A 26975-nucleotide genomic window follows, 5' to 3' on the forward strand; every position below is an offset into this window, starting at 1 on the left:
CACAGTGTTTTCAAGGTTCATCGATGTTATCACATGTATCAATACTGCATTCCCTTTTATGTGATAAAATAAACATAACATAAAATCCACCATTTTAAATATTTTATGGTGTACAATTCAGTAGCATTTTGTTCACAATGTTGTGCAGCAGTCACTATTACCTAGTTCCAGAACATTATCATTCCTAAAGGAAAATCCTGACTCGTTAATAAGTCACTCCCCATCTCTTCCCTCTCCCAGCCCCTGGTAACTCCTAAGCTGCTTTCTGTTGCTATGAATTTGCTTATTCTGGACATTTCATATAAATAGGATCAGACGATATTTACCATTTTCTGACTGGCTTCCTTGTCTAGTATGTTTTCAACATTCATCCATGTCATAGCAAGTATCAATACTTCATTCCTTTTCAGTGTTGAATAATATTCTCTTGTAGAGACATACAGTGTCACATTTTATTTTTCCATTCATCAATTGAGGAATGTGTGTATTGTTTACCCTTTTTGGCTGCTATTAGTAATGCTGCCATGAACATTCATGTACAAGTCTTCCCGTTGACTTATGTTTTAATTTATCTTGGGCATATACCCAAACATGGAGCCTCTACCTTTTATATTCTCCTAGGTGGCTTAGTGGGTCCTTATGAGAATGGAACAATTTAGGACCTACACTCACAGGACAGCTTCTTAGGAAGTTTAAGGAACACACTGTATCCTTGAAATAACCACGACAGATCCTCCAAACATGAAAATAAATGGAGAAACACCACATGGGGAGGGTAACTGGATCTTGTGTCTCCAACTCCTGTTCCCCAAGATTTACACCCTCTTGGGTTTTCTTTTTTTTTTTTGAGACGGAGTCTCGCTGTGTTACCCAGCAGTGCAGTGGCGCGATCTCGGCTCACTGCAAGCTCCGCCTCCCGGGTTTACGCCATTCTCCTGCCTCAGCCTCCCGAGTAGCTGGGACTACAGGCGCCCGCCACCACGCCCGGCTAGTTTTTTGTATTTTTAGTAGAGACGGGGTTTCACCATGTTAGCCAGGATGGTCTCGATCTCCTGACCTCGTGATCCACCCGCCTCGGCCTCCCAAAGTGCTGGGATTACAGGCTTGAGCCACTGCGCCCGGCCTAGTTTTCTTAACTTCCATGGCTGTCCCCTGCTGATGGCAGACTGGGCACAGCTCCCTCCCTTTGATGCTCTGACCCCAAATGGGCTCCATTCCTGTGATATGAGTGAGCGCAAACTGAAATTGTTAAAACAAGACTTTAGTAAGGCTTGTATTAGTCTGTATTCATATGCTACAGAGAAATACCTGAGATTGGGTAATTTATGAAGAAAAGAGGTTTTAATTGGTTCTCAGTTCTGCAGGTTGTACAGGAAGCACGATGATCTGCTCGGCTTCTGGGGAGGCCCTGGGAAGCTTACAACCATGGCAGAAGGCAGAGGGGGAGCAGGCATGAGATATGGCCAGAGGAGAAGATAGTGAAGTTGGGGGTGGGGTGCTGCACACTTTTGAACAACCAAATCTCATGAAATCACTCACTATAATGAGGATATCACCAATGAAATGGTGCTAAACCGTTCATGAGAAATCCACTCCCATGATCCAATGACCTTCCACCAGGTCCCACTTCCAACAATGGGGATCACATTTCAATATGAGATTTGGGCAGGGACATGGATCCAAACTCTATCAGGCTCCAAAGAAAAATGGGAACAGATCAAGATAGCACATACATAATAATGTGGTTTAAAATGCACAATGTATTCCCCTTAAACAGGGGTCTCATCACTTGGATGTCCCCCCAGACACAACTGGATCCCTCCATGCCTGGACCAAGAGATTGGGGCTCTGAGTGGGGCAGGAGTCCCGATTCCTGTCTATATGGTCCAGCTGGAAGATGAGCAAGACTGACATCCACTCACTTAAGGGGAAGTCTCACCCATTCTTAGAGGGCAGCCTTACCCATAGTCTCAACAATGTCAAAATGCCTCACACTAAGCCCGACATCCCATGAGAGATGGACACATGGCAGAGAGGGGGTGGTTTCCGTGCTATTATCTGTTTGGGACACTAGTGAAGGAGCTGGCCAGCACATTCTTTATAAAAGGAGAAGCTGCATCAAATGTAGTCCAGGCTGTGTCAAAAGAAGCCTATTTCTTTGCATGGAGAAGAAGTAAGAAAATAATCATGTAGATAAAGGCAGAAGCAGCAACCTGAGACCTGAGATGGTACCTTATAGCACTTGTTAAGGAAAATACTTTTGTATGTTTTAGAGAAAAGATCTGACCTCTGCAGCTGCTCTTTGTGCCAGGTAAAGCGGATCCCACTAACCTACGAATTTCAATGGCTCATTGCCTGCAAACCAGTCTCCTCCCAAATCTTAACAAGAGTCGTCCTGGTGTCTTATGTGTCTTATGTTCATGAACAAGTCTACTCCCTGAGTGCTGCCACTGTTCCTCAAGGTGCCATACTGTCTCTGTCATGCTGACAGGTATGATGGCCGCAGCACCAGACCCCTCAGAGTCCCCATGTGTTCTGCTGTGTGGTGGTCTGCTGTGAGGTGAGGAAAATGCACCGTTATTGGCAGAGCAGTTCCTTCACTCAGCATGGCTACCTTCTCTTTTCCTATCACCCTTCCACAGGTGGTACTGTGGACAGAGACCCTGTTTTCTATTCTTTCATGATCAGTCAGGTGCGGCCACAACGGGGACACAGGGGAGGCACAGAAATCAGTTGACTGTGCTTCCAAGTCCTAGAAAGGCAGTCACTGTGCACCATGAAGGGGCCACCCTGCAAAGGGAGGGGCTCCACCACGTGAGAGGGAGGGGAGCAGAGGGAGTGGGGACCTGTGAGACAGTGCTATCACTGGGGGTCAGGGTGGACACAAGCAAAAAGCAGGTGGGGCTTCATCGGTGTGTTGAGCGTCTCTAATATTACAGGAAAATTATTCAATGTCAACTGTTAAAGCACAGGGTCTTGTTTTCTGTTGCTTATAACATAATACCTGAAACTAGGTAATTTATAAAGAAAGGGAATTTATTTTTTACAGTTTTGGAGTTGGAAAAGTCCAAGGTCAAGGGGCCACACCTGGCCAGGGCCTTCTTGCTGGTGGAGAGTCTCTGCAGAGTCTGGAGGCAGCACAGATCACCCCATGGCAAGGGGTTGAGTGTGCCAGCTTAGGTCTCTCTTCTTTATATAGAGCTACAGTCCCACTCTGAGACAACCCACTAATCCATTCATCCATGAATGGATTACTGTCACACTGGGGATTAAGTCTCAACATGCCTTTGAGAGAGGAAAAACATTCACACCATTCACAGCACACGGCTGACTTTATTGAGGACCTTAATGGTATGGGGACTACCACGATGAGATTCTGCAGTGAGGGGAGAAAGATTGAGCTTAATTCCCAATACAAGTGGAAATGGATAGCCAAGAAGCAAGGTGGGGGTGACTGGATGGAAAATTACTAAGAGAGAACATGAGGGGTAAGGTGGGTACTGACTAATCTTACCTAATAGGCTTCTTGCTGAACACAGGCCAGGATGATCCAACATCACCTAGGGGATGGTGAGGGATGGGGAACCTGGTCAAATAATGGGGGTGATCACATATTAGGGAGTGGTTCTTGCTAAAGTGACTTAGCAAGGCTCTTTGCTAAAGCTGGATTTTATAAGGAAGTGTGCAGATGGGCCTTGGAGGAGATTCAGGAGCCTGACTAGTATGGTAACGCAAAGAATCTCTGTCACTAGGTCACAGTGCGGCAGGGCAGGAAGGGGAACTGTGGCAGGGCCAGCTCACCACGTTCGGGCATCTGGCCACCTGGGCGTGGTGGGGGATGGGGGGCTCACTGCCTGTTTTCGGTTTTGAGGCTGCAGGGAAGCATGAAGTTTTGAAATACATAATACAGGCCCCACGTGGTTCTGACCCAGCGCCACGCAGTTCTCAGAACCATATATTCTAGCCCTGCAAGCACCTGAGGCTTGGTTCCCGGGCCAGGGGGTGGTACCTGACCAGAGGAGAGCCGGGGCTGTATGCGGGGCCCCAGGGCTCAGCGATGGCTGAACCCCACAGTGAGAGCCCTCGTGGCCCAGGTTTTCCATCACTTTTCCTGTCTCTCATGTTTGGGGCGCTCCAGATGAAGCTATCCTGAGGGGTGGCGTTTCTCAGGGAGGCGCCCCCACCTCAGCTCCTCCTGTCTCAGGCCCCACTTGGTGGGGAGCGCCGCAGGCGGGGAGCTCAGGCTTGCCCCTGCGGGCAGTCACCGCTACTCTGTGCCCCGAAACCCCCCTTCCCGCTCCCCAGTGACCTCCCGCCTCTGGGGTTCCTCTCCACCTTGCTGCCTGCTGTGGCTTTAGAAGGGAGCTCAAGCTCAGCGGCATTTGGGGCATCTACTTTAGGTACTGGGAAATGGAAGAGGATGACACTGCTTATTTTGACTCAGATTTTCAAGGATGAACACACCCTCCCCTGATAACCATTTCCGCACCCGCCGGCCACCCCATAGGGCCTTGCCCCGCACCCCGCCCGGTGGCCTCCCTGGAGGGCCGTGACCCAGGCACCGCACCCGGCGGCTTCCCCAAGTGCTGCTCCGCCCAGTGCCCGCAGCCTGAACGGCGCCCCAGATCTCAGCGTAGTGCCACAATGCTGCCCTGTCCCACATCGTGTCCTTTGACTCTGTCTTCGAGAGAAACGTCGGTTGCCAGGGGTCCTCACAACTCCTTGGGTGTGCTTTGGGCCGGAATGTATGTCCTCTTGCCCTTCTCTTACACAGAAGAGTGGGAGGGTGTCCTAAGAATTTGACTTGTCCTAAGGAAAATAAAGTTGCAATTTCAAGGAACTGACCAAGGTCTCTGTACTACTGAAGAGCTCAAGAGTGGCCACGGGGGAAGATAGCCCTGGGTGCGAAAGGGCCGCAGAAGGGATCCCATGTGTTCTGCATTAAAAAGCCCCCAGGGGACAGGAGGCTGAAGAAAGGGAACCTGCCACTTCTCCATAAAATAGTGTCAGAGAGCTGTCCAGGAGAGCAGAGGATCTGCCGATCAGACAGCATTTAGGAAAATATACCGATTCCTTAAATTGGGTTTCCATTTTTCAGCTTTTGAAAATATTGGTCTTCTTTAGGACAGGTTTGTGTCCTTGCCAACAGTTACCAGTTATCCCCCAGCAGACTGCAGGAAGAAGAGACCATCTTCACTTCCCTTCTGGGTAGGGAGAGCTCAGAGTTCACTAGGCTTAACCTAACAAAGCCCGCAGTGGACGTTTCTGCTGTACCTGTCCAAGGCGTGATAGTTCCCCAGGCTTTGGGCAACATCTACTGTGGGTTATTTCGTCTAGTTGAATCCCTGTGGTGCGATAAGGATGGCTCCTAAGGCATGTCGGCATCAGTAGTTCCTGGAGTGGATTTTCCTACACCGTGTAGCTATGAAAATTTGACGGGAGAAAAGACCCCAGGAAAGGGGAAAGCAAGAAAGTGGAGCTAAGGGATGCTGCTATAACAGTCATCCTGTCGTATCCGTTCTGCTTCCCTGAACTTTGAAGATACTTATGCTGAATACCCCCTTTAAAATGATTTTCTTCTACACTGTACCTTCCCATGGTCACGTTCTTGGTGGGGTGTGTTTCACATGTCCAGCCCTGTGGGGTTGGGGGGAACACTAGAAGAGGTAGTGGGAAGCCAGACTTTCCCACATCACTCCACTGAGGCCACCTAGGCAGGAGGGACCGAGCCCTCCCTGTGCTCGGCACTGTGTTTTTCTTCATCATGTCACTTTTTACATTACATTAACGTGTATCTCTGCTTGCTTCCAGAAAAGCACCTACATCAGCTATGCTGTAATCCTTGCTTTTCTCACCCAATAACTGGGAATCCCCAGAGAGCCAAAACTATCTTTTTAATCTCTTATTTCTTCATCACCTAGTACCGTTTGGTGCTCAATGTTTACTGAGCGAAGACAACGGAAATAAGACATTTTCCTCAAGGAGCAGAAATCATTACACGTATTTGGTTCTAAACAAACAACAAAAATAAAGAGAACCAATGAAGACTGAAGTAAACCACATCACGATTATACAAATGCAAAGATCTGGTTGGTTGTGTCCTTTTTATAATACATACTATGCTCTTTGCTAATTAACACTGGAGGACTCTTTCTGGTCGATAAAATAGTTAGATAATTAAGTATGCTTTCATTTTATGTCCCGGTACCAAAGAAGTCCATTTATTCAAAACAAAGGGACTGAACATAAAACATAAAAAGAAAAAAAAAAAAGGCCTGTGGCTCCTCCTCCCAGACACCCCCCTCCAACAGTGATGAATAGGAGGGACTGTCTCCCTCCCCCTCCCTCAGAGACTAGCCTTGCAGTGTTTTAGGCTGTTTTGAAATTCTGTTCTTTAGAGGAGATTTTTTTTTTCTTCTTAATATCAAAGAACTGCTGCTATTCCTTTGGGCTGGCGCAGCAGGGGCCGGTGAAATGCAGGCTGACGACCGCGCGCCAGGGGCTGTGCTCGCCCCGGTCGGCGACGCGCACACACCTTGAGTGACAGCGACTTCTCTACAGGTTTTCCCCGCGGGAGCGTGGCCCTTGCGGGCGTTCGGTTTTCTCTGGAAATCGCCAAAACGGCTAGCCGGGCGCAGCGATCCCGACCCGGGGACTCCGGCCCCGGCCGTGCGCGTCGCCGCGGACGGGCTCTGCGGGCCACGGGGAAGGTGCAGGGAGGCGCGAGCAGGCTGTGAGCCGCCGGGCGCTCCCGCGTGCCCGCTCCTCCCCGCCTGGAGCAGGGCAGAGGCGCCGGGAGCAGGGCAGAGGCACCGCGCCCACCGCCTCCGCGGCCGCCTGATGTGCCAGCAGCCCGCGACGAGGCAGTCCCAGCGCAGAGGCCCCGCTCCTGCTGCCAGCGCGCGGCCTCGCTCCTCCTAGAGGACGCTCTCTGCGCGGGTCCCGTGAGGAGGCGGTGGCTGGGCGAGCCGCAGCACCGAGGCAGGAGGTTTGTCCCCGCCCGCGCGCCGTACCGCGGCGGAGATGGGCGAGACCATGTCAAAGAGGCTGAAGCTCCACCTGGGAGGGGAGGCAGAAATGGAGGAACGGGCGTTCGCCAACCCCTTCCCGGACTACGAGGCCGCCACCGGGGCGCTGCTCGCCGCCGGAGCGGCCGAAGAGACAGGCTGTGTTCGTCCCCCGGCCACCACGGATGAGCCCGGCTTCCCGTTTCATCAGGACGGGAAGGTGAGTCGGCGGCCTGGCCGCAGCGGCGCCGGAGGGGGAGCGCGGCGGTGGTAGCGTCCACCCTCCGCCAGGCGTGACGTCACAGGCGCGCGCCGCGGTTGGGAGGGCCTCGGGCGGGAGGGCGCCGGATGGTAGCCGTTGGCACCTGGCTCCGGGCCTTCGCGGTGAGCGGCGCGTAGGGTTCGTGGGTTTTCAGCTGCGTAAGCCACGTTCCAGCAGTTCGGCCCTCCTGGCCCCGCGCGCCGTTGAAATGCGCGTACAGTGTGCTTTCCTTTTTGGTCCGAGCGGCGGTTGGCGGTGCGGGATTGTGCACCGGTGAGGCCCGCGGACACCTCCCACCACTCGGCGGAGCGCTCTGCCGGCGACCTGCTCCTCACACCTGGCCTGGAGGCCGGCTTTTCTTGGCCATGTCTGGTCCCTGGGCTCCCGCTGACAAAGAAGCATTGTCCATGTAGATTTATTACTGTCTGTGTGCCCAGGAATGGGAAGTGGATGTAAGGGGAGGCCAAACTTCACTTTCTTAGGCTCGCGAGGTGGGCCACAGCGTTACATTGACATAAAACAGATTAACAGGAGAAAAACATACACATCTCTTGAACGTGTTATACGTGAAAAAGACACAAAGAAGTGGCAAAACCCAAATACTTTCATGCTAGGCAGAACCAAGAGCGGCAGCTGTGGGAGAGTAAAGTGTGCGGAGAGGGTAACGGAAGATGGAACTGAACCACGTCTGGGTAGAAATCTCCGCTTTTCCCGGCTGCGGTGCCGAGTGTTTCTTTGTCCCTGGCGTAGGGAGGCCATCTTTTACAGCTTTATCTCCTTTTAGGAAGAAAAGGGGGCAGTTTAGAACACTCTTCGGTTTTTCAAGTGCTTTTAGCTTAAAATAATGCTTATGCCAGAGACATATTTTTGGGGTGGCATACCCTGTCAGCCTTCACGGGCTGTCTGAACAAAATCTAAGGTAGGAGGCAAAAAGTGGAAATGAAATAGAAGATTGAGTATCAGCACAACTGTTTTCATGCTTGGTAAAACCGTACCTTTACCAGGTTTTCTTTTTCCACTGAGGTACGTGTTCCAATGCCCACTTCACCTCCTTGGATCCCCATATTTACATATTTGTAAAGGCGACAAGTTGGCTAAAACTAAGAAGGTAATTTTGAAAGAGCTATTGGTCTGAATATGGAATCTAAGGCAAGTGACTTCTGTAAACCTCTTTCTTCTTGAATGTGGTTAAAAACTGGAAACAGGCCGGTCGCAGTGGCTCACGCCGGTAGTCCCAGCACTTTGGAAGGTCGAAGCGGGCTGGTTGCTTGAGCCCGTCAGTTCGAGACCAGCCTGGCCAACATGGCGAAACCCCGTCTCTACAAAAAAAAAAAAAAAAAATACAAAAATTAGCTGAGCGTGGTGGTGGACGCCTGTTGTTCCAGCTACTCGGGTGGCCGAGGTATGAGAATCGCTTGAGCCTGGGAGGTCGAGGTTGCAGTGAGTCGAGATCTCGCCATTGCATTCCAGCCTGGGTGACAGAAGCTAGACGCAGTCTCAAAAACAAAAGCAAGGAAACCTGTGGGAACAAGTCCTAACTCATGGGGATGTGTCTGAATTAGATGAAGCATATAAATTGCCTAGCAAACTGCCGGATGTGGTACCTTAAGTAGGGCCTCAATAAATGTTAACCTCTTCCCCCTGATGATTTAAGTTACATAGTTTCCAATTCATATTCAATATTGGTTTTTCTCTAGATTTCTTCTATTTTTACATACAAATGTGTGTTTCATTTGTGACTTAGTGTTTCATTTTTTAATAACTAAAATAAAAATCTGGCAAGCATTGAAGAAACTGCATCATTCATTCTTGTTACCAGTTGCCATCTCAATACTATCCTTAGAGTAAGTAGGTTACAGCAAATGTTTAGTGAAAGATGAATGAAATGAACTCCTGACATGAGAATAATAATAATGATAGAGACATGGGAATCAGGTGAGTTTCATTTGCAACTTCACAGGAGATAAACACTAATTGAACTCAAAGTTCTGAAATTGCGTATTTTTCTTTTTACCCTTTATATCTGGATAAATGTGATTTTTGACCTCAGCTATATACCTGATTTATGTTGAATAGAAAATTAGACTACAGGTAACTAATGGGGCTTGTGATATCTCTGCAATGAAATGTTAAGTTGGGGTGGGGACCTATGCCAGTGGTTATGAGTATATGCTAAAGAAAGGACGAAATGGACATCATATTGTTGTTGAATGTGAAAATGAGAGGGATAGTGAAAGACTGCCTCTTGATAATTGGAAAGTCATCAGATAAAATGAATATGAGCCACTGTCCTCCCTATTAATATTTTTATGATTGACAGATTAAAATTTTGATTTTAAAAATAAGAATGCAATTTGAGGATGTCAAACTATGCCTTGTTTTTGTAGACATGAAATTTCAAGAAAATGAGAATGTTATGGGTTGAATTGTGTCCCCCACCAGAAAAACAGGTATTGAAGGTTGAAGTCCTAACCCATTGGAACCTCAGAATGTGACATTTGGAAATAAGGTTATGGCAGATGTAATTAGTTAAAATGAGGTTATACTGGAATATGATGGGCCCTTAATCCAATGTGACTGATGTTCTTATACGAAGAGAAGAGAGCCGGGTGTGATGGCTCATGCCTGTAATACCAGCACTTTGGGAGGTCGAGGTAGGAGGATCACTTGAGAACAGGAGTGCAAGACTAACCTGGGCAACATAGTGAGACTGTGTCTCTTTTTAAAAACAATTTTAGAAGAAAGAGACATAGGGAGAAAGAAGATGGCCATGTGATGATGGAGGCAGAGATTGAAATTGCCAGTCAACACCAGAAACTAGAAGAGGCAAGGAAGGATTCTCCTCTGTACGTTTGATGAGGAGCATGGCCCTGTTGATATGCTGATTTGGAATTGTAGACTCCAGAACTATGAGAAAATAAATTTATGTGGTTTTAAGCCACCTAGTTTGTTGAACTTTGTGGTACCCCTAGGGTAACTTGTTAATATGTAAGTTAAGCATTGAATAATTTTCTCTCCATGATGTTACCCAGTAAGGATTACAAAAATCTACCAACACAATAACATTTTATTACTAAGTATTCTTTAAGTCATTTACTCTACCTCATTTTAGATTGGCTGCCTAGGTGTGTGGTGTGATCAGTCAATAAAATTAGCCTCTGATTCTGAAAACCACTCAAGTCTGCTTCTCTGAGCCATATTTCCATACATTGGTATTTATAACATTTTTTACATTATTGAGCCAAATATTATGAAAAGCAGTGAACCAATATAGTAGCAGTTGTTTTCAATTATGGAAGGCCTCTGAAGCAGACACTCTTAGTTACTCATCTAAAGCCGTTTCCTCCTTTTTACTTGATTTTGTTGTGACTGTGGACTTAAGGGGAATTGAGCCCAGCTCCAGGAGCTGAATCATGATTAATCTCTGCCAGTGATTCTCAAAGTGTGATTCTTTGACCGGAGCAGCAGCAGCTTTATCCAATGTTCAAGTCCATCCAGGAGATGGATACCATGCAGAGTTTAATAGGAAAAGTTTAACATAAATAATTGTTATGAACTGTGAGACTGGAGTAATGTGAGATTGTCTCATGAGAAGGAAAGAGAACTCTGAAGAGTATAGGAATAGCAGACAGAAGGAGCAGCCCCACCCCTAGGGCTGAGAGGGCACTCGAGTAAAGGCCCCTGTAATTAGCTGTGTTGCTGTGTAATAATTATCCCAACACTTAGCATCTGTATAAACACTTATGGTCTCATGTAGTGTCTGAGAGTCAGGAATCCAGCTGCAGGTTAGCTGGGTGGTTCTGGCTCATGGTCTCTGGAGAAGCTGCACTCAAGCTTAGCCAGGGCTGCTGTCCTTTTAAGGCTTAACTGGGGCAGGAGAATCTGCGCCAAGCTCATTCACATGGTTGTTAGTCGGCCTTGCTAGGTGTTTTCTGGAGGCTTCAGTGTCTAACCACATGGGCCACTCCTTAGGGCTGCCTCATGACATGGTGGCTGGCTTCCCCGAGACTGAGTGATCGAAGAGAAAAGTGTGCAAGAGCACCCAAGATGGAAGCTGCAGTCATTGTATTTATTATGTAATCTCAGAAGTGACATACCATCACGCCTGCCATATTATATCATATTAGAAGCAAGACAGGAAATCCAGCCCACGCTCAAGTGGAGGGATTATACAGGAGCGTAAATACCATGAACTGTAGAGTGCTCAGCCAGGGCTGAAATCTTGAACTCGTTAGAGAGGGCATGGCCATACCTCATTCGCTGGCAGAGAAATTGCTGTGATACTGCACCATTGCTAGAAATAGAAGTGTAGCCTCCTGCAATGAGTGTTACAGTAAGTGACCATATATAAAGAATATCTTGGGGACACACGAGAAGAAAGAAGACATGTTAATTCTGCCCGTTCGCATCAGGGAAGGCGTTTTACATTAAAATGATACTTGTATGGTCCTTGAAAGATTAAGTGGGGGTTTTCCAGGCTCAGGTAGGGAACTCCATGAGCAAGGACTTAAGGGATGCCACATTATGAGAATATCGAGGAGTACAGCATGACTGGAGAAGTGGGAACGTGAATGGCACTGGGGGTAATAAGGCTGAAGAGGGTGATTGGAGTTGATGCTGAAGGAGTTGATGGATTAAAAGGATTCTTTTAAAATGAGATTTAAAATTATATATTTAAGGTATAGGCCGGGCGCGGTGGCTCACGCCTGTAATCCCTGCACTTTGGGAGGCCGAGGCGGGCGGATCACGAGATCAGGAGATCCAGACCATCCTGGCTAACACGGTGAAACCCCGTCTCTACTAAAATACAAAAAATTAGCCGGGCGCGGTGGCGGGTGCCTGTAGTCCCAGCTACTCAGGAGGCTGAGGCAGGAGAATAGCGCGAACCCGGGAGGCGGAGCTTGCAGTGAGCCGAGATCGCGCCACTGCACTCCAGGCTGGGCGACAGAGTGCAGACTCTGCCTCAAAAAAAAAAAAAAAAAAAAAAAAAAAAAAGGTATACCACATGATGTTATGTGATACATATAGTTAGTAAAATGGTTTCTGTAGAGAGGCAAATTAATATATTCCCAATGTCACATAATTACCCACTGTTTTTTGTTTCTGTGGCCAGAGCAGCTGAAGTCTATTCACTTAGCATGAATCCCACATCCAGTGCATTTTTATTACCTGTAGTCCTCATGTTGTACATTAGAACTCTAGACTTGTTTGTCCTACATATCTGCCATTTTGTATCCTTTGACTATATCCTCTCCTTCCTCCAACTCACTGCCTCTAGTAACCGCTGTTTTGTTCTCTATGTATAGTTTTGGGTGTTTGCAGGCTAGAATGTAGTGTCATGATTGTGGCTCCCTCCCGAGCTCGAGTTATCCTCCCACCACAGCTGCCTGAGTTGCTGGGACCACAGGCGGGTACCACCATGCCCAGCTAATTTTTGTATTTTTTGTAGAAACACGGTTTTGCCATGTTGCCCAGGCTGGTCTCAAACTCCTGGGCTCAAGGAATTTTTCTCAGCTCATACACTGCTGCTTCATTTTAAGAATTGTTTCTTTGCAGTGCAGAAGCTTTTACATTTGATATAGTAATATTTGTTTATTTCTACTTTTGTGCCATGAGCTTTTGGTGTGATACCAAAAAATTATTGCTATGGCCAGTGTCCAGGAGCTTTTCCCCGTGTTCTCTTCTAGGAGTTTTATAGTTTCTGGTCAATCCAAAGGACTTTACAACTTTTTCCACAGAAAAAAAATCAGGAAAACTTGTCTATAATTTTACACAATCTTGAGCTGTTGGAAATGCTTTAGTTTATGATTATTTAATTTTTGTTTTGAAACTTTAAAATTTGTTTAACATCATAATATATAATGGAAGCATAAGGAAATCAGTACTACCCTAATACCCAGAGAAATGTAATTTTTTTCTCTTTATTCAAAATGAACTAAATTGTGTGTGTGTGTGTGTGTGTGTGTGTGTGTGTGTCAGGTGGAAGGTGGGGGAATATACTCTACAACTTCTCAAAGTGAGGTTTGTGGATCAAAATCATCAGCAGTTCCTCAAAGATTGTTAGAAATGCGGATCCCACTCCAGACCCAAGGAACCGCAGTCTGCATTTTAACAAGATTCTCGTGCCAGAGTACTCATACATTTGAGAAGCATTGAGGAAAACTGTTCTACATATAGCTTTATTAAATTTTCTTTTAATATGAACTTAACCTCCAGCCGGTTTTCAATTCCTGATGTGGAAAGATATTGATATAGAAGGGTAATGGCAAGATTATGGAGAGGAGACTAAGAAGATATTATACATGAACATTTTCCATCTTTTGGAAATAAATTGTATTATAGAGCAGGTAAGAGCTTTAATAGTCTTGTGTTTGACTCCTACTTTTCTGCCATTTATGACTTGTAGACTTTGAGCAAGTTATTTAATCACACGCTGAACCTTGCTTTTCTTACCTCATCAACTTGATGTAAATGGTTAAATTGAAAGGCTAACTGAGGTTCTTAATATAACATAGTTGTAATATAATGTATTTGCTAAAACTTCTAATAATGTAGATGTAATATAACCACCCCCTCCTCACTGGGTTGTTGTAATGGCTAATTAGGTTAATACATTTAAAACATTCAGAACGGTGCTGAGTACAGTTAGTACCTAGGTACACATAGTTACTGATACATAGGTGAGTAGTAAGAGTTCAGTTAGTGATAGCTATTAACATTATTATAGACGTAACTTATTTGTATTAGAGTATAAAATGTGATAATGAAAAATTTCTGTACATTTTATATTTTCAGTGGAATGCAGAAAAAAAATACATGCCTGTTTTTGCTCCTTAAATAAATGTTTATTCTTGTCTCCTTTTCTTTCTAAGGAAAATATGGTTAGGTGTACAATATTCACATGGATATATCCTCAGACTGCCAACAGTTTCTGGATTTCTGAATTCCATACACATACATTCTTCACTCTCATCATCTCTGAAAGGGGGTGGGAACTCCTGATGATGTGGTGAGATGATAAGGAATAACCAAACCATTTGGAAATGTGGAGGTTGGGAATTCTACCCACAGTAGAACCTACCAGCTCATGCTGTGCACCCTCTGGGCCTCAGCAAGATTGAAAATTGTCATCTGTCATAGCCTGGGTCTCCAGATTCATAAGTTTATGCTTGAAACTTCAAACAGAAGCTCTGAACACTTAATTCATGATTACCAAGGGCTTACTGTAATACATTTCTATTTCTTTTTCCCCACTTTATTCCTTTCTGAGAACAGGAATTTTTTCTTGAGTGTACTTGAGTTACCATTTTTAAATTTTTTTAATATTTATTTATTTATTTGAGACATGTCTCAATAATTTGAGACAGGGTCTTATTCTGTTTCCCAGACTGGAGTGCAGTGGCACAATCATAGCTCACTGCAGCCTTGACCTCCGAGGTTCAAGAGATCCTCCCACCTCAGCCTCCCAAGTAGCTGGGACTATAGGTGTATTCCACCACACCCAGCTAATTTTTAAAATTGTTTTTGTAGAGGTGGTGTCCTGCCATGTTGCCCAGGATAGTCCTGAACTCCTGGGCCCAAGCAATTCTCTCCTGCCTCAGCTTCCCAAAGTGTTGGGATTACAGGTGTAAGCCATCACACCCAGGGAGTTATTTTTAAACATCCTCACTGCTTGATACTGAAATAGGAATACAGTAGGTAGTAAATGTTTGTAGAATGAATAAATCTATTGAAATTTTAAAAATTGTTATTTTTTATGAGAATCATTTTTTGCATATTAATGATATAATTTTGTATTTTAAAAGCTATTCTGTATCTAGAATGTTACATCTTGGACTCCTGGATGACATTCCAGGCTACTGTAAGTCAAGAACTGTGTAATATGCTTTGGGAGTTCTGGGTGAGGAGTGTGCTCTGTAAGGGCAACTAGCAGTTGACTAAGGCCAGACTAGGTTTTGAGCAAATTTTGCGTGAACGGAATTGCATGTAACAAACTGAGTTTTTCAGAAAACGTTCCTGTCTTTTATAGATTTTAGTTAGTACCATGCAGCAATTGTTTAATCAAAATGAAACCTAACTTTTCACTGAGAGCTTTCCATAATTAAATATAATTTGACCACAAAGTCCCACTATCTCCATGGGTTCCTTGTCCCTTGAACTGTAATTATGTATGTTTTGAGCCCTTGTGTGCAGTTTATTAATATATTGTCACTTAGCAGTTTGTCCTTGGTTCTTTATTGCAATTGTAAACTTCCTTGTGGTTATGCCATATATCCCCTACAGAGCATAGACAGCAGATGAATTTTTATGATACACATCAAAATTGGATTGAGGTGTGTGTGCTTAGGATATGTAATCTAGAATATTTTTCTGTTATATTACTGAGTTTGAAATAAGAAAACAGAAGCAGACCAGATTATTTAAATCTATGACTATTTTTAGCAGAATGAACTATTTTCAAACAACTCTGCAAAATAGCATTATCTTGATAGATTCAGTTTAGGTAAGGACCTGTTATTGAAAATACCACTATTAAAGGTAGATGTTTTCACTACCATCTAATTCTTTACTGTCAGAAGATACAGCTTCTTTACTCCTGCCTACTTTTCCCATGTAGTAATTAGCTTTGAGGTAGGGATTGGGGGACTTTTGTTTTATTCATTTTGTTTGCAAAATGGAGTGTTACAAAGCAAGCCCACACTCTTGCTAGGTATAACATCACATCATATCTTCATATATCTAACATTACAAGTGATCATTAGCCTAGGAGAGCTGAATTAGGAAATGCACTTCTCCCACCCATACCCCTTAGCAGAAAGGTTTATTAAAATCTTTCCTAAGAAAAGAATTACTTTATGGTATACAGTTTGCAAAGTTTGCACATCATCACATATGTAAAATGTGAGTCAAACAACTATTTTTATCGTCTTTAAAATGTAGGCAAGTTATTTTCTCTTAGCTTCAGTTTCTGCATGCATACCATGATGATAATGTTTTAGGATTATCAAGAGGATTAAATTAGGATTATCAAGAGGATTATCAAGAGGATTAAATTAGATTAAGTGTCTCAAATACCCCATTTATTAGGAGTGTAGTAATAATAAAACTATCTTTTTTTTTTTTTTTTAATTAAGCTCTCCTGGTGCATTTCAAGTATTACTCATGCCTAAATGTTCAATTTATGCATAACTATTCAAAATATACCTTTTTCTTTTTAGGAGTTAGTTATTATGTACATGTTGAACTCTTGTTTTTAGACTTTTCACTCTCCTCTATTTGTAGTTAAGATCATAATTTTTTACAAGTTAATTGTCAATCTTTTTTAAGTTTTCTGTATTTTTATGTATGGCAGTTTTATTTCCTCAAACTAGCACTAAAGTTATCATAAAAAATACAGAAGAACACAAGTATTTTAGAAAGAGAATGATTGCATATTCCATATTTTTAAGATGGAATGGCTTGTTTCTTCAGGAATGCCCATGGCTTTCTCCTAAATGCATTTTAAATATCATCTCTGTCCCTCAGCACAGAATGCCCCCCTGCTTTTCATACAGCGAGCTCCTGTCTTTCTGTGACACACCTGTGAGAGGCTTCTTCCTCCAGGGTCTTTCTCAGAGTTGCCCAGGCAGACTCTGTTGCTTGGCCATTCCAAAGCCACTCAAAGGATTAGCTAAGAAAGTTGTATTCTTTTTCCATTGCTGCCATGAATACCACCAATTTTGCAGTTTAAATCAGCACCTATTTATTTATCATCTTTAAAATGAAGTTAGAAGTCCAGGTACAGTCTGGCTCTACTGGCTCCTTTGCTTAGAATTTCATAGGGCCGAAGTCAAAGTGTCTTCAAGGTTGCCTTCTCTCCTGGTCCCTGAGGGTGTATCTGCTTCCCGGCTCGTTGAGGCTGTTGGCCAAATCCAATTCATTGTGGCTGCAGGAGTGTTGCCCACTTCCCTGCTGGCTGGCCTTTGCTCCTCGGTGCCGCCTGAGCCCTGCCCATGCTTTCCACATGGTCCTTCCAGCACCTGCAGATCAAGTCTCTCTCACACTTCACATCTCTCTGATTTCACCTTCTGCCCTATATTTCTGACTTCAGTAGGAGAAGGTTCTCTGCTTTTATGGGCTCATGGGATTAGATGAGCGCTGCTTGGATAATCCAGCATCCTCTCCCTGTTTTGTGGTCTGTGACCTGTTTCAGGTTCCAGGACATCTTTGGGGGCCATCCTGCCTACCATAAAGGTTCCTAGTGCTTGTAGTCTGGAGTGGCTGCGTGGGTCCAAACTCCAGTCTGCCCCTTACTGTTGATATCACTTTTGGTAAGTTACTTTACCTCTCTCCTGTGCTTCATAGTTCTCATAGTTCTCATATGTAAATGGGGTTAATAGTTGTAGCTTCACCATAGAGTTTTTATGATAGCAGTGAAGGGCAACAACAGTCTTAGACAGAGTCAATGCATTCCTTTCATGGGGCTCAGGATCCGCCAGACTCCACATGGACAGCCCTGCAAAGCAAGCTCCTCAGCTTTTAGCCCATTGAGGAGCAAGCTTTCAGGGCCTTCTAATCCACACAGTGCCCCACTGATGATACTCCCTAATCAAAGAACGGGTCTCTTGGGTCCACCGGGAAGCCCCCTAACGGACTCACAGTGATTGTCGATGCCTTTCCATCTCGTCTCCACCCTCCTGAATGCCCCAGCTACACACTTGCCTGCCTTTGTGAGCGGGCATCTGGTAACAATCCCAGTAAACTGAATGCCTTACACAAGGGTGAAGTAAGATTGTCTTCATATATCAGTCTGTATACATTTATATATTTTCTTGAATATACTATATTGCATATTGCTAGTCAGGCATTTATTATATGGAATCATAATTATTTTTACATTTGGCTCATTAGGCGAGGGACATTCTGGGGAGTACCCAATCTTATTCAGCTTTGTGTCCCAGTAACAGTGCCTGGTACATGAAAAGCATTAACTATTTGTTTTTCAAAAGAATAACTAATATTATTGCTAATCATCTACATTTTATTTCTTCCTCACCTATTTCAAAGGTATCTGAAAGTTAGAAAAATATATATAGTGCTGGGTATTTTATCATATATGAATTTGTTAATATGCCAATTATGTTTGCTCTGCTTTATTCCGAGATAAAGAAAATTTTATCCTTTATCTTCAATAACGGTTGTTAGTGTTGATATTATCTAAAATATTTGTAAAATTGTAAAAATTTGTAAAATCTACCTTTTTTTTATATGCAATATAAAATGTAGCTTATGAATATACTGATCTGAACCCTTACAAGCTTCTCTAAAATCTAGAGTTGAGGCAGAGAGGTACAGAATATGTGAATATGTTCTAGCAAATGACAAATTAGGAAATAAATTATTCCCCTCAATTGTTCCTGTGATGTACATTGAAAAAACATCACGAATACAAAGAAAGTTAATTTCTTGAAACGTTTTTCAAGAATATAACTGGTGTAATTTGTATGCTTCAGTATCACCCAGTGTCTGTCTGCCATCTGTTTATGTTTCCCTTCCTCTTTCTCTCTCCTTCCCCTATTCCCCCTTCCCCCTCCTCTTCTGTCTCTTCTTCCCACCCTACCCTCCCCAGGAAAAAAGCTTTTTTATTTGATTCTAAGATTTATTACCATGAAAACATGTGAGGAAGAGAAATAAATCTTGCCATAAATGTGCGTTGTGCATCATTTGGAATAATAGATGCAGTGACACCTCACAAGGCGTTTTACAACCAGTGATTAATATCTACTCCAATATATTTCTGCTTTATAATACACTTGGGCATTCTTGTTTGGGAAAATTGTCTACCCACCATGTAGGAAAAGAACATTTTCTTCCCAATTGCAGTGTAATTGCTAAAAATCAATTTCAGAGTCAAGAGATAAAACCTCCAAAGTTCTTTAACTGCTCCTGCTGTTTCTGGGCTATGTGGCAGGTACATATTTCTATTCATATAGTATGAATGAGTGAAGGCTGTAAGTCCTGCATATCCAAAGGTAAAATGTAAATATAGAATCAAGCAAAAAATTTCACAATAAGCAGAGAATGCGCAGCCCAGGAACTTTAGAAGTAGACAGTCTAGTCAGAGTTTCAAGAGCTTTGTCTCTCATTGTCATGAGACCTCAAGTAAGCCTTGGTTTTCTTACCTAAAAAATGGAATGATGTGAAGATTATTTGAAATATGTAAAGCACTTAGTGCCAAGTACATAGTAAGTGCTCAATAATTGTTAGTTATCTTTATAATACCATTATTGCCAGGTGCAATGGCTCACTCCTGTAATCCTAGCACTTTGAGAGGCCAAGGTGGGTGGATCACTTGAGGCCGGGAGTTCAAGACCATCCTGCCCAACATGGGGAAACCCTGTCCCTACTGAAAATACAAAAATTAGCCGAATGTGGTGGTGCATGCCTATAATCCTAGCTACCAGGAGGCTGAGGCACAAGAATCACTTGAACCCAGGAGGTAGGAGGTTGCAGTGAGCTGAGATCGCGCCACTGCACTCTAGCCTGGGTGACAGAGTGAGACTCAGCCTCAAAAAAAGAAAGGAAAAAAGAAATGTGTGCGCATATATATATATTCACATGTGTATATGTGTGTGTCTGTATATAAATAAAATACCATTATTAAATGAGACAAACCAGTTAAAATTTCTCCTGGTACAGTAATCTCCATCAAATGTGAATAGAATTAGAGCATAATAAATGTTTTTTGTACATGAGAATTTTGTTCCAGTATAAACAAATTAGAAGCCTCTTTTATGAGAAATAGGAAAAGGGGAACCAGAAAAAGTACCTTATGGCAAAGGGCAGAGAAATTAATGGTTTTTGCAATGAAATTTTGGCAAATATTAAAGGGAATTGGAGAAAGCAATCATAAGTCTTAAAAATATACTCCAGTAGCATTTATGAGGAGTGAAGGGTTAGTAGTATATGCTTTGGAATTAGGTTATCATGATAGAGCTAAGACTGCATATGAGTGTGCATTAGGCCTGGAAAACTCAACTTAGAGGTACTTTAATCAGCAGGCAGAAGGGGAGAAAAGTTAGGGAAGTTCTTTCTTTTTTATCATGAAAAATAAGAACCTCCCAGGACCTCCTAGAAGACTTTCATTTAGGTCTCATTGGTCAGAACTGTGTCATGTGGCCACCCTTGTGCATAACAGGGCCTGGAAAATCAAGCATCTCTTCTGGGGCTGGATGCCCTGCTGTTCTGAATATAATCAGATTTCTGTTAACAGGCAGGAAGGGTATGGGGACTAGATATGGGCCAGGAACTATCTTATGGGTTCTGCTACCGCAGTTATTAAAGAGGTATCCCCATTTATTCCTTCTTATGCAAATGATTCTGCATCTCTTTGATTACAGTAGAAACCAAAGGTCAAGACACAGGAGGTGTAAGTTACTAACCTGGAGTCAAAAAGTTTTTAAGAAGTTGGATGGAAAACCATACGATTACTCTTTTTGGTGCATTCATTAACAGAAGCAAAGTTAAATACATTTACAAAAACATCACCAAAACCATAGGGAATGGCAAATCCAGAAAGCATTGCTAGTAAGTAAAGATTGTTAAGTGCATGTGTTTGTCTAGTTAACTCATAATATCACCTTTAAAGTGGGTGAAATATTGATACTGTGTTTTTTGGTGTGCCATCTTTATCAAATTTATTTAAGTGAGCATAATTATAAAGATTTTCATGAAGCTCTCCTTGGCCTTAGATTTCTAACTCAGCTTTCACTATAAGGGAAGGTATTTTACCACCATGGATGAGTAGAAATTATTGTAATTTACTTATTACTTTGAATAACATTTAATGAAAAGATACAATTTTGAAAGCTAATGCTATATTTTAGTCACTTAATAGAATTTGTTGTCTTGCCTACCTATTTTAGTCTTTGGCAACTAATAAATATAATGTCAAAGGGGAAAGTCGTATTCAGTACCTATATTATAGCAAAAATATATACTTGTAATTATGCATGTTTAAATCCTCTTGGGCACAATTGGTTAGTCTCAAAATAGATTTTCCCATCTCTGAATGCTCAGCTATTACTTTCAGTGACTTAAAAATGTGGACACGGATGGGGGTTTTATGGTATATAATATGCAGCTGGAGTGTAACAAAAGAAAGTATGTATACTGGGGTGTTTTTTTTAACTTAAAAAGTGTTTTAGGGGATTTATACTTTAATGATGGGCTAAGACCCTGCCGGAGGATGCCCTGTATAAAACAAGTATAAGACTGGGATATAATATAAAAAGCAGCTGCTCAAAGGCACTGGAGAATAAGCAGACCACAGTGTAATTGCCTTTTTGTATTATGTCCAGGTTCTATAGAATATGTTACAGTGCATGATTGGAGGAGGAGGGAGGTTCTATAGAGTATGTTACAGTACATGATTGGAGGAGTGAATTTCTTTTTTTGTTTTTTTTTTTTGAGATGGTGTTTCACTCTTTTTTGCCCAGGTTGGAGTGCAGTGGCGCCATCTTGGCTCACTGCAACCTCTGCCTTCCGGGTGCAAGTGATTCTTCTGCCTCAGCTTCCTGAGTAGCTGGGATTACAGGTGTGTGCCACCATGCCCGGCTAATTTTGTATTTTTAGTAGAGATGGGGTTTCACCATGTTGGCCAGGCTGTTCCTGAACTCCTGAGCTCAGGTGATCCACCCACCTCGGACTCCCAAAGTGCTGAGATTACAGGCATGAGCCACCATGCCCTGGCGGAAGAGTGAATTTCTATAGGGCATGTTTTTGTTTTGTTTTGTTTTGATTTGATTTTTGTTTTTTGTTTTTAGACGGAGTCTCACTCTGTCGCCCAGGCTGGAGTGCAGTGGCTGGATCTCGGCTCACTGCAAGCTCCGCCTCCCGGGTTCACGCCATTCTCCTGCCTCAGCCTCCTGAGTAGCTGGGACTACAGGCGCCTGCCACTACGCCCGGCTAATTTTGTTTTTGTATTTTTAATAGAGACAGGGTTTCACTGTGTTAGCCAGGATGGTCTCGATCTCCTGACCTCGTGATCCGTCCGCCTTGGCCTCCCTAAGTGCTGGGATTACAGGTGTGAGCCACCATGCCTGACCTCTATAGGTTATATTATAGTGCATTCCCTGTGAAAGAAATTTCTGTGTCCATGTCTTTTATCCTGGAGCCAAGTTTCATTTACGTGGTGCACTCAGTGGTGGCAGGGTGTGCCTGTGGGAAAAACACATTTTGAGGGAACCAGAAATCTAAGATGGGATAACTGGCTGATAAGATAATGGGGAAAGGGAATGAGCCAGAGGAGGGATCCCAAAATCTTGTCTGTGTATATATCCAATCAAATTCTGAACAACCCATGTCTGGAACAGACACAAAGAAGCTTAGCTAAAGACTAAAGCTAAGAATTGAGAGGAGAGCTGCTGCCCCAGAAACATAATTTGCAATTCAATACAAGCAAGAAAACAGTGTACAAATTAATATTCCAGATGCAGGGCAAAGTTACCTGCTCTGTGTAGAACCAGGATCATAGTGTAAGAGAGAAAAATTGTTTTTCCTTTTACCCCTCGGAGTTCTTAGCTGGGACAGACCCCTGTAATAAAAGACAAATTAAGAAGAGAAAAACAAATGAGTGTTTTAATGTGTGTATTTCATATGCACGTAGGACGTACCCAGGGAATGAGTGAATCTCACAGAGATGGCTTAGAAACCCAGCTTATATCTCATCTTCAGCGAAGAGCAGTGCGTTTTTAGAGCAGTGACAAGACAAAGGACAGGGACTTTTAGTGTCTGGGATGCAAATCATAGAATGGCAAACAAATGGGGTTTGTAATGTAGAATTCTGTGGTGCCTTCTTCAGGCTGATGCCTTCCAAAGATTTCTTCCCTGGTTGGGAGCGAAGGAGGGACACAGTTTTTAAGTCCTGCTTTTAGGCAGGTGGGGGAGGGGAGAGAGCTATTCTGACGTCTACTTCTCAGTTGTCTTCAACTCAAATTCATCCTTATGTCAAAAATGCATGATTTCGAGGTGGCATATTCTGCTTTTCTACATAAAAGACACATTTTCAAAAGAAAAGAACATTAACTGGGTCCAATCCTGAAAAGAACCAGGTAGTGAAACTAGTATGCAACGATTTTAAACTGACTACTGTAACTCTCCTCCATGAAATAAAACAAAATATGCTTTCAATTCATGAAAAATGAGGAAATCTCAGTAGGGAAGTAAAAACCATTAAAAAAAGAGTCTCATGGGTATTTTAGAACTGATAAATACAGTGTATGACAGTTAAAAGTTACTGCATGGCCTTAGCAGGGGAATGAGAAGACTGTCAGTGCCCTGTGAGTTCTGCTTGCCCGCTGCCCACACAGAGCTGCCTTATCAAGACGGGAATCACAACGCAAAGTGTAATTCACACAAAGCCAGCTGAACTGGTGACCGGAGTTTTTTACTCAAGCCAGTCTCCCTGAAAACCTGGACTGGGGTTTTTAAAGGATAATTTGGTGGGTGGGGGCAAGGGAGTGGGAGTGCTGATTGGTCGGATCCTAGATGAAATCTTAGGGGGTCACAGTGGGTTCTTCTTCTTGTCTTCTGTTCCTGGGTGGGATCACAGAACCGGTTGAGCCCGATTACCAGTCTGGATGGCACCAGCTGGTGCATCAGAATGCAGAATGCAGGGTCTGAAAATATATCTTGAGCACCATTCTTAGGTTTTACAGTAGTGATGTTATCCTGAGGAGCAATTGGGGAGGTTTGGAATCTTGTGGCCTCTGGTTCATGACTCCGACACCATAATTTCTAATGTTGTGGCTAATTTGTTAGTTTTACAAAGGCATTCTGGTCCCCAGGCAAGAAGGGAGTTTGTTTTGGGAAAGGGCTGTTATCTTTGTTTCAAAGTTAAACCGTAAATTAAATTCCTCTTGGCCAGCACAGTGGCTGATGCCTGTAATCCCAGCACTTTGGGAGGCCGAGGTGGGCGGATCACTTGAGGTCGGGAATTCCAGACCAGCCTGGCCAACATGGCAAAACCCTGTCTCTACTAAAAATACAAAAAATTAGTGGGACATGGTGGTGATACAGCTCTGATGACTGGAGGAACACCAGGGTCCTTTATTTCTCGCTGATGTAGATAAAATGACACGGACACATGTGGAGTGGTTTTAAGGAGTAGAGAGTTTAATAGGCAAGAAAGAAGGAAGACGCTCTTCCTTACAGAGACAGAGGGAGGGGGGCTGCAAGCAGAGAGAGGAAACCCCATGTGTGGTGGGTGAGGAGGAATGGTCAGTTATATTGGGAGGCTAAAGGAGGCAGTGTCTGATTTACTTAGGGCCCAGGGGATTGATTTGACTAGGTATGTCATTCACGTAGCCCTCGAAATAATTGACCCTCCCATCCTAGCATTTTAATATGCAGTGTGAGCCACTATGATGTCCTGCACAGGTGGAGATACCTGGGAGTGGCCAGGTTGGGCAGACCTAGTTTTAATCCACGTTATCATATCAATACTTGCCAGCCTGGCCCTTCAAGCTGTTTTTCTGCTAGAAAAGAAACGTTTCTGGAGTTGCTTTTATTACAAGAAAAAAAAACTTTACCAAGGACCTTTTATGCTCTCTATCTGCCTAAAATAATTTCTTTTTTTTTTTTTTTTTTTTTTTTTTTTTTTTTTGAGATGGAGTCTTACTCTGTCACCCAGGCTGGAGTGCAGTGGCGCAATCACGGCTCATTGCAACCTCTGCCTCCTGGGTTCCCACCATTCTCCTGCCTCAGCCTCCTGAGTAGCTGGGACTACAGGCACCCGCCACCACGCCCAGCTACTTTTTGTATTTTTAGTAGAGACGGGGTTTCACCATGTTGGCCAGCGTGGTCTCGATCTCTTGACCTCCTGATCCGCCCACCTCGGCCTCCCAAAGTGCTGGGATTACAGGCATGAGCCACCGTGCCCAGCCTAATAATTTCTTAATAACTCCTATAATAGTGGCACATGCCTGTAATTCCAGCTACTGGGGAGGCTGAGGCAGGAGAATCACTTGAACCTGGGAGGCAGAGTTTACAGTGAGCCCAGATAGTGCCATTGCACTCCGTCCTGGGCAAGAGAGTGAGACTCCATCTCTCTCTCTCTCTCTCTATATATATATATATATGTGTGTGTGTGTGTGTGTGTGTGTGTATACACATATATAAAATAAAATAAATTCCTCTCAAAGTTAGTTCAGCCAACACCCAGGAATGAACAAGGACAGCTTGGAGGTTAGAAGCAAGATAGAGTCTCTTAGGTCAGATCTCTTTCACTGTCATGATTTTCTCACTGTTACAATTTTTGCAGGGGGTGGTTTCAAGACAGAGGAAAGAGAATTAGTAATTTGTAAACTTGAAAATAGATCAATAGAAATTATCCAGTGTGCAAAATAGAAAAAAAAGAATGAAGGGAAAAAGAAAGGCAGAGTTTTACGGACCTGTTAAATTACATCAAACCGTCCAGCTGTTGGTAATTGGAATCGTAGAAGGGAAGCAGAGGAAGAGTGGGACAGAAAAAGTATTTGAAGAAATAATGGTTTAGGATTTTACACATTCAATGAAAGATAGAAATTTGTAGATGTAGGATGCGCCTCAAAACACCGAGAGGAATAAACACAAAGAAGGCCAAATCAAGACAAAGGTAAAGAGCACATCTTGATAGGAGCAGAGGAAAACAACACATTATATACAGGGAATTTCACTGACGGCTGATTTCTCATTAGAAATCATGGAGACAGAGGAGAATGAAATAACATGAAAGTCCTGAAAGAAACCATTATCCAGAATTTTTTTTTTTCAGTGAAAATATCCTTCAAGAATGAAGGCAAATTAAGACATTTTAAGATTAAAACACTTACCACCATCACCACCACCACGTAAAATAGTTTGTTACGGCAGGCTGGGCACGATGACTCACGCCTGTAATCCCAGCACTTTGCGGGGCAGAGGTGGGAGGATTTCTTGAACCGAGGAGTTTGAGACCAGCCTGGGCACCATAGCAAAACCCTGTCTCTACAAAAAATACAAAACTTAGCCAGGCGTAATGGTGCACACCTGTAGTCCCAGTTACTTGGGAGGCTGAGGCAGGAGAATCGCTTGACCCTGTGAGGCAGAGGTTGCAGTGAGCCAGGATCATGCCATCGCACTCCAGCCTGGGTGACAGGAGTGAAACCCCATCTGAAAAAAAAGCAACAGAGGTGATACCTGATGGAAACTGTCATGGGTGAGTGGCGACTGTCTGGGCTGGTGGTGTGGGGGTGCAAGAATTTACCAAGACAGTTGTGAGTACAGAAAGGCAGATTTATTAGAGAAAGAAGGAAAAGATGTTGCAAGGAGGCAACAGGCAGGCCAGTGGAAGAGAAGCTGACTGTAAGGAAACAAAGACTTGCTGGAGATTGAATTTATAGAATGGTGCTGTGATGTGTGCTGGAGAGCTTTGTGCAGTACCAGTAACACCAAGGCTGCAGTGAGCTAACTTGTAGGTGTCTGGTCATAAGTTGGGCACAGGAGGGCTACGTGTTCTGGACCCTGAAGAAAAACAGACTTTAGCTTATCTGGTTCTTTTTGCTTCCCACTGCTCCCACCAGTGTCTGATTTCTTTTCCCCAACTAGGACTCCACATTTCCCCCACGACAGAGCAACAATGACAGGTCTTTGGCATGTGGGTGAAGGTACCATCTTCCAACTGCTTCCTGCTGACCAGGTCATAGAGC

At 43.7% G+C, this 26975-nt stretch overlaps 2 protein-coding genes across 3 annotated transcripts in view; one reads left to right on the top strand and one right to left on the bottom strand.

Annotated features, from left to right (window-relative positions):
- SEC61G (SEC61 translocon subunit gamma) overlaps window positions 1-26975 on the bottom strand; it is a 679333-nt gene that overhangs the window by 615228 nt on the left and 37130 nt on the right. The window lies entirely within an intron of this gene.
- The window catches only part of LANCL2 (LanC like glutathione S-transferase 2), a 66253-nt gene continuing 45590 nt past the window's right edge, over window positions 6313-26975 (top strand). The window contains exon 1 of one of the 2 annotated variants that reach the window (XM_050783499.1): window positions 6313-7227. In XM_050783499.1, coding sequence (XP_050639456.1) covers window positions 7024-7227 — 204 coding nt within the window. In that variant the 5' untranslated portion in view covers window positions 6313-7023. Of the gene's footprint in view, window positions 7228-19459; window positions 20836-26975 lie in introns of those variants that run through there. The other variant, XM_050783500.1, reaches the window with a different exon arrangement.

This window comes from Macaca thibetana, chromosome 3 (assembly GCF_024542745.1).
Source record: "Macaca thibetana thibetana isolate TM-01 chromosome 3, ASM2454274v1, whole genome shotgun sequence".
Classification (NCBI taxonomy): Eukaryota; Metazoa; Chordata; class Mammalia; order Primates; family Cercopithecidae; genus Macaca; species Macaca thibetana.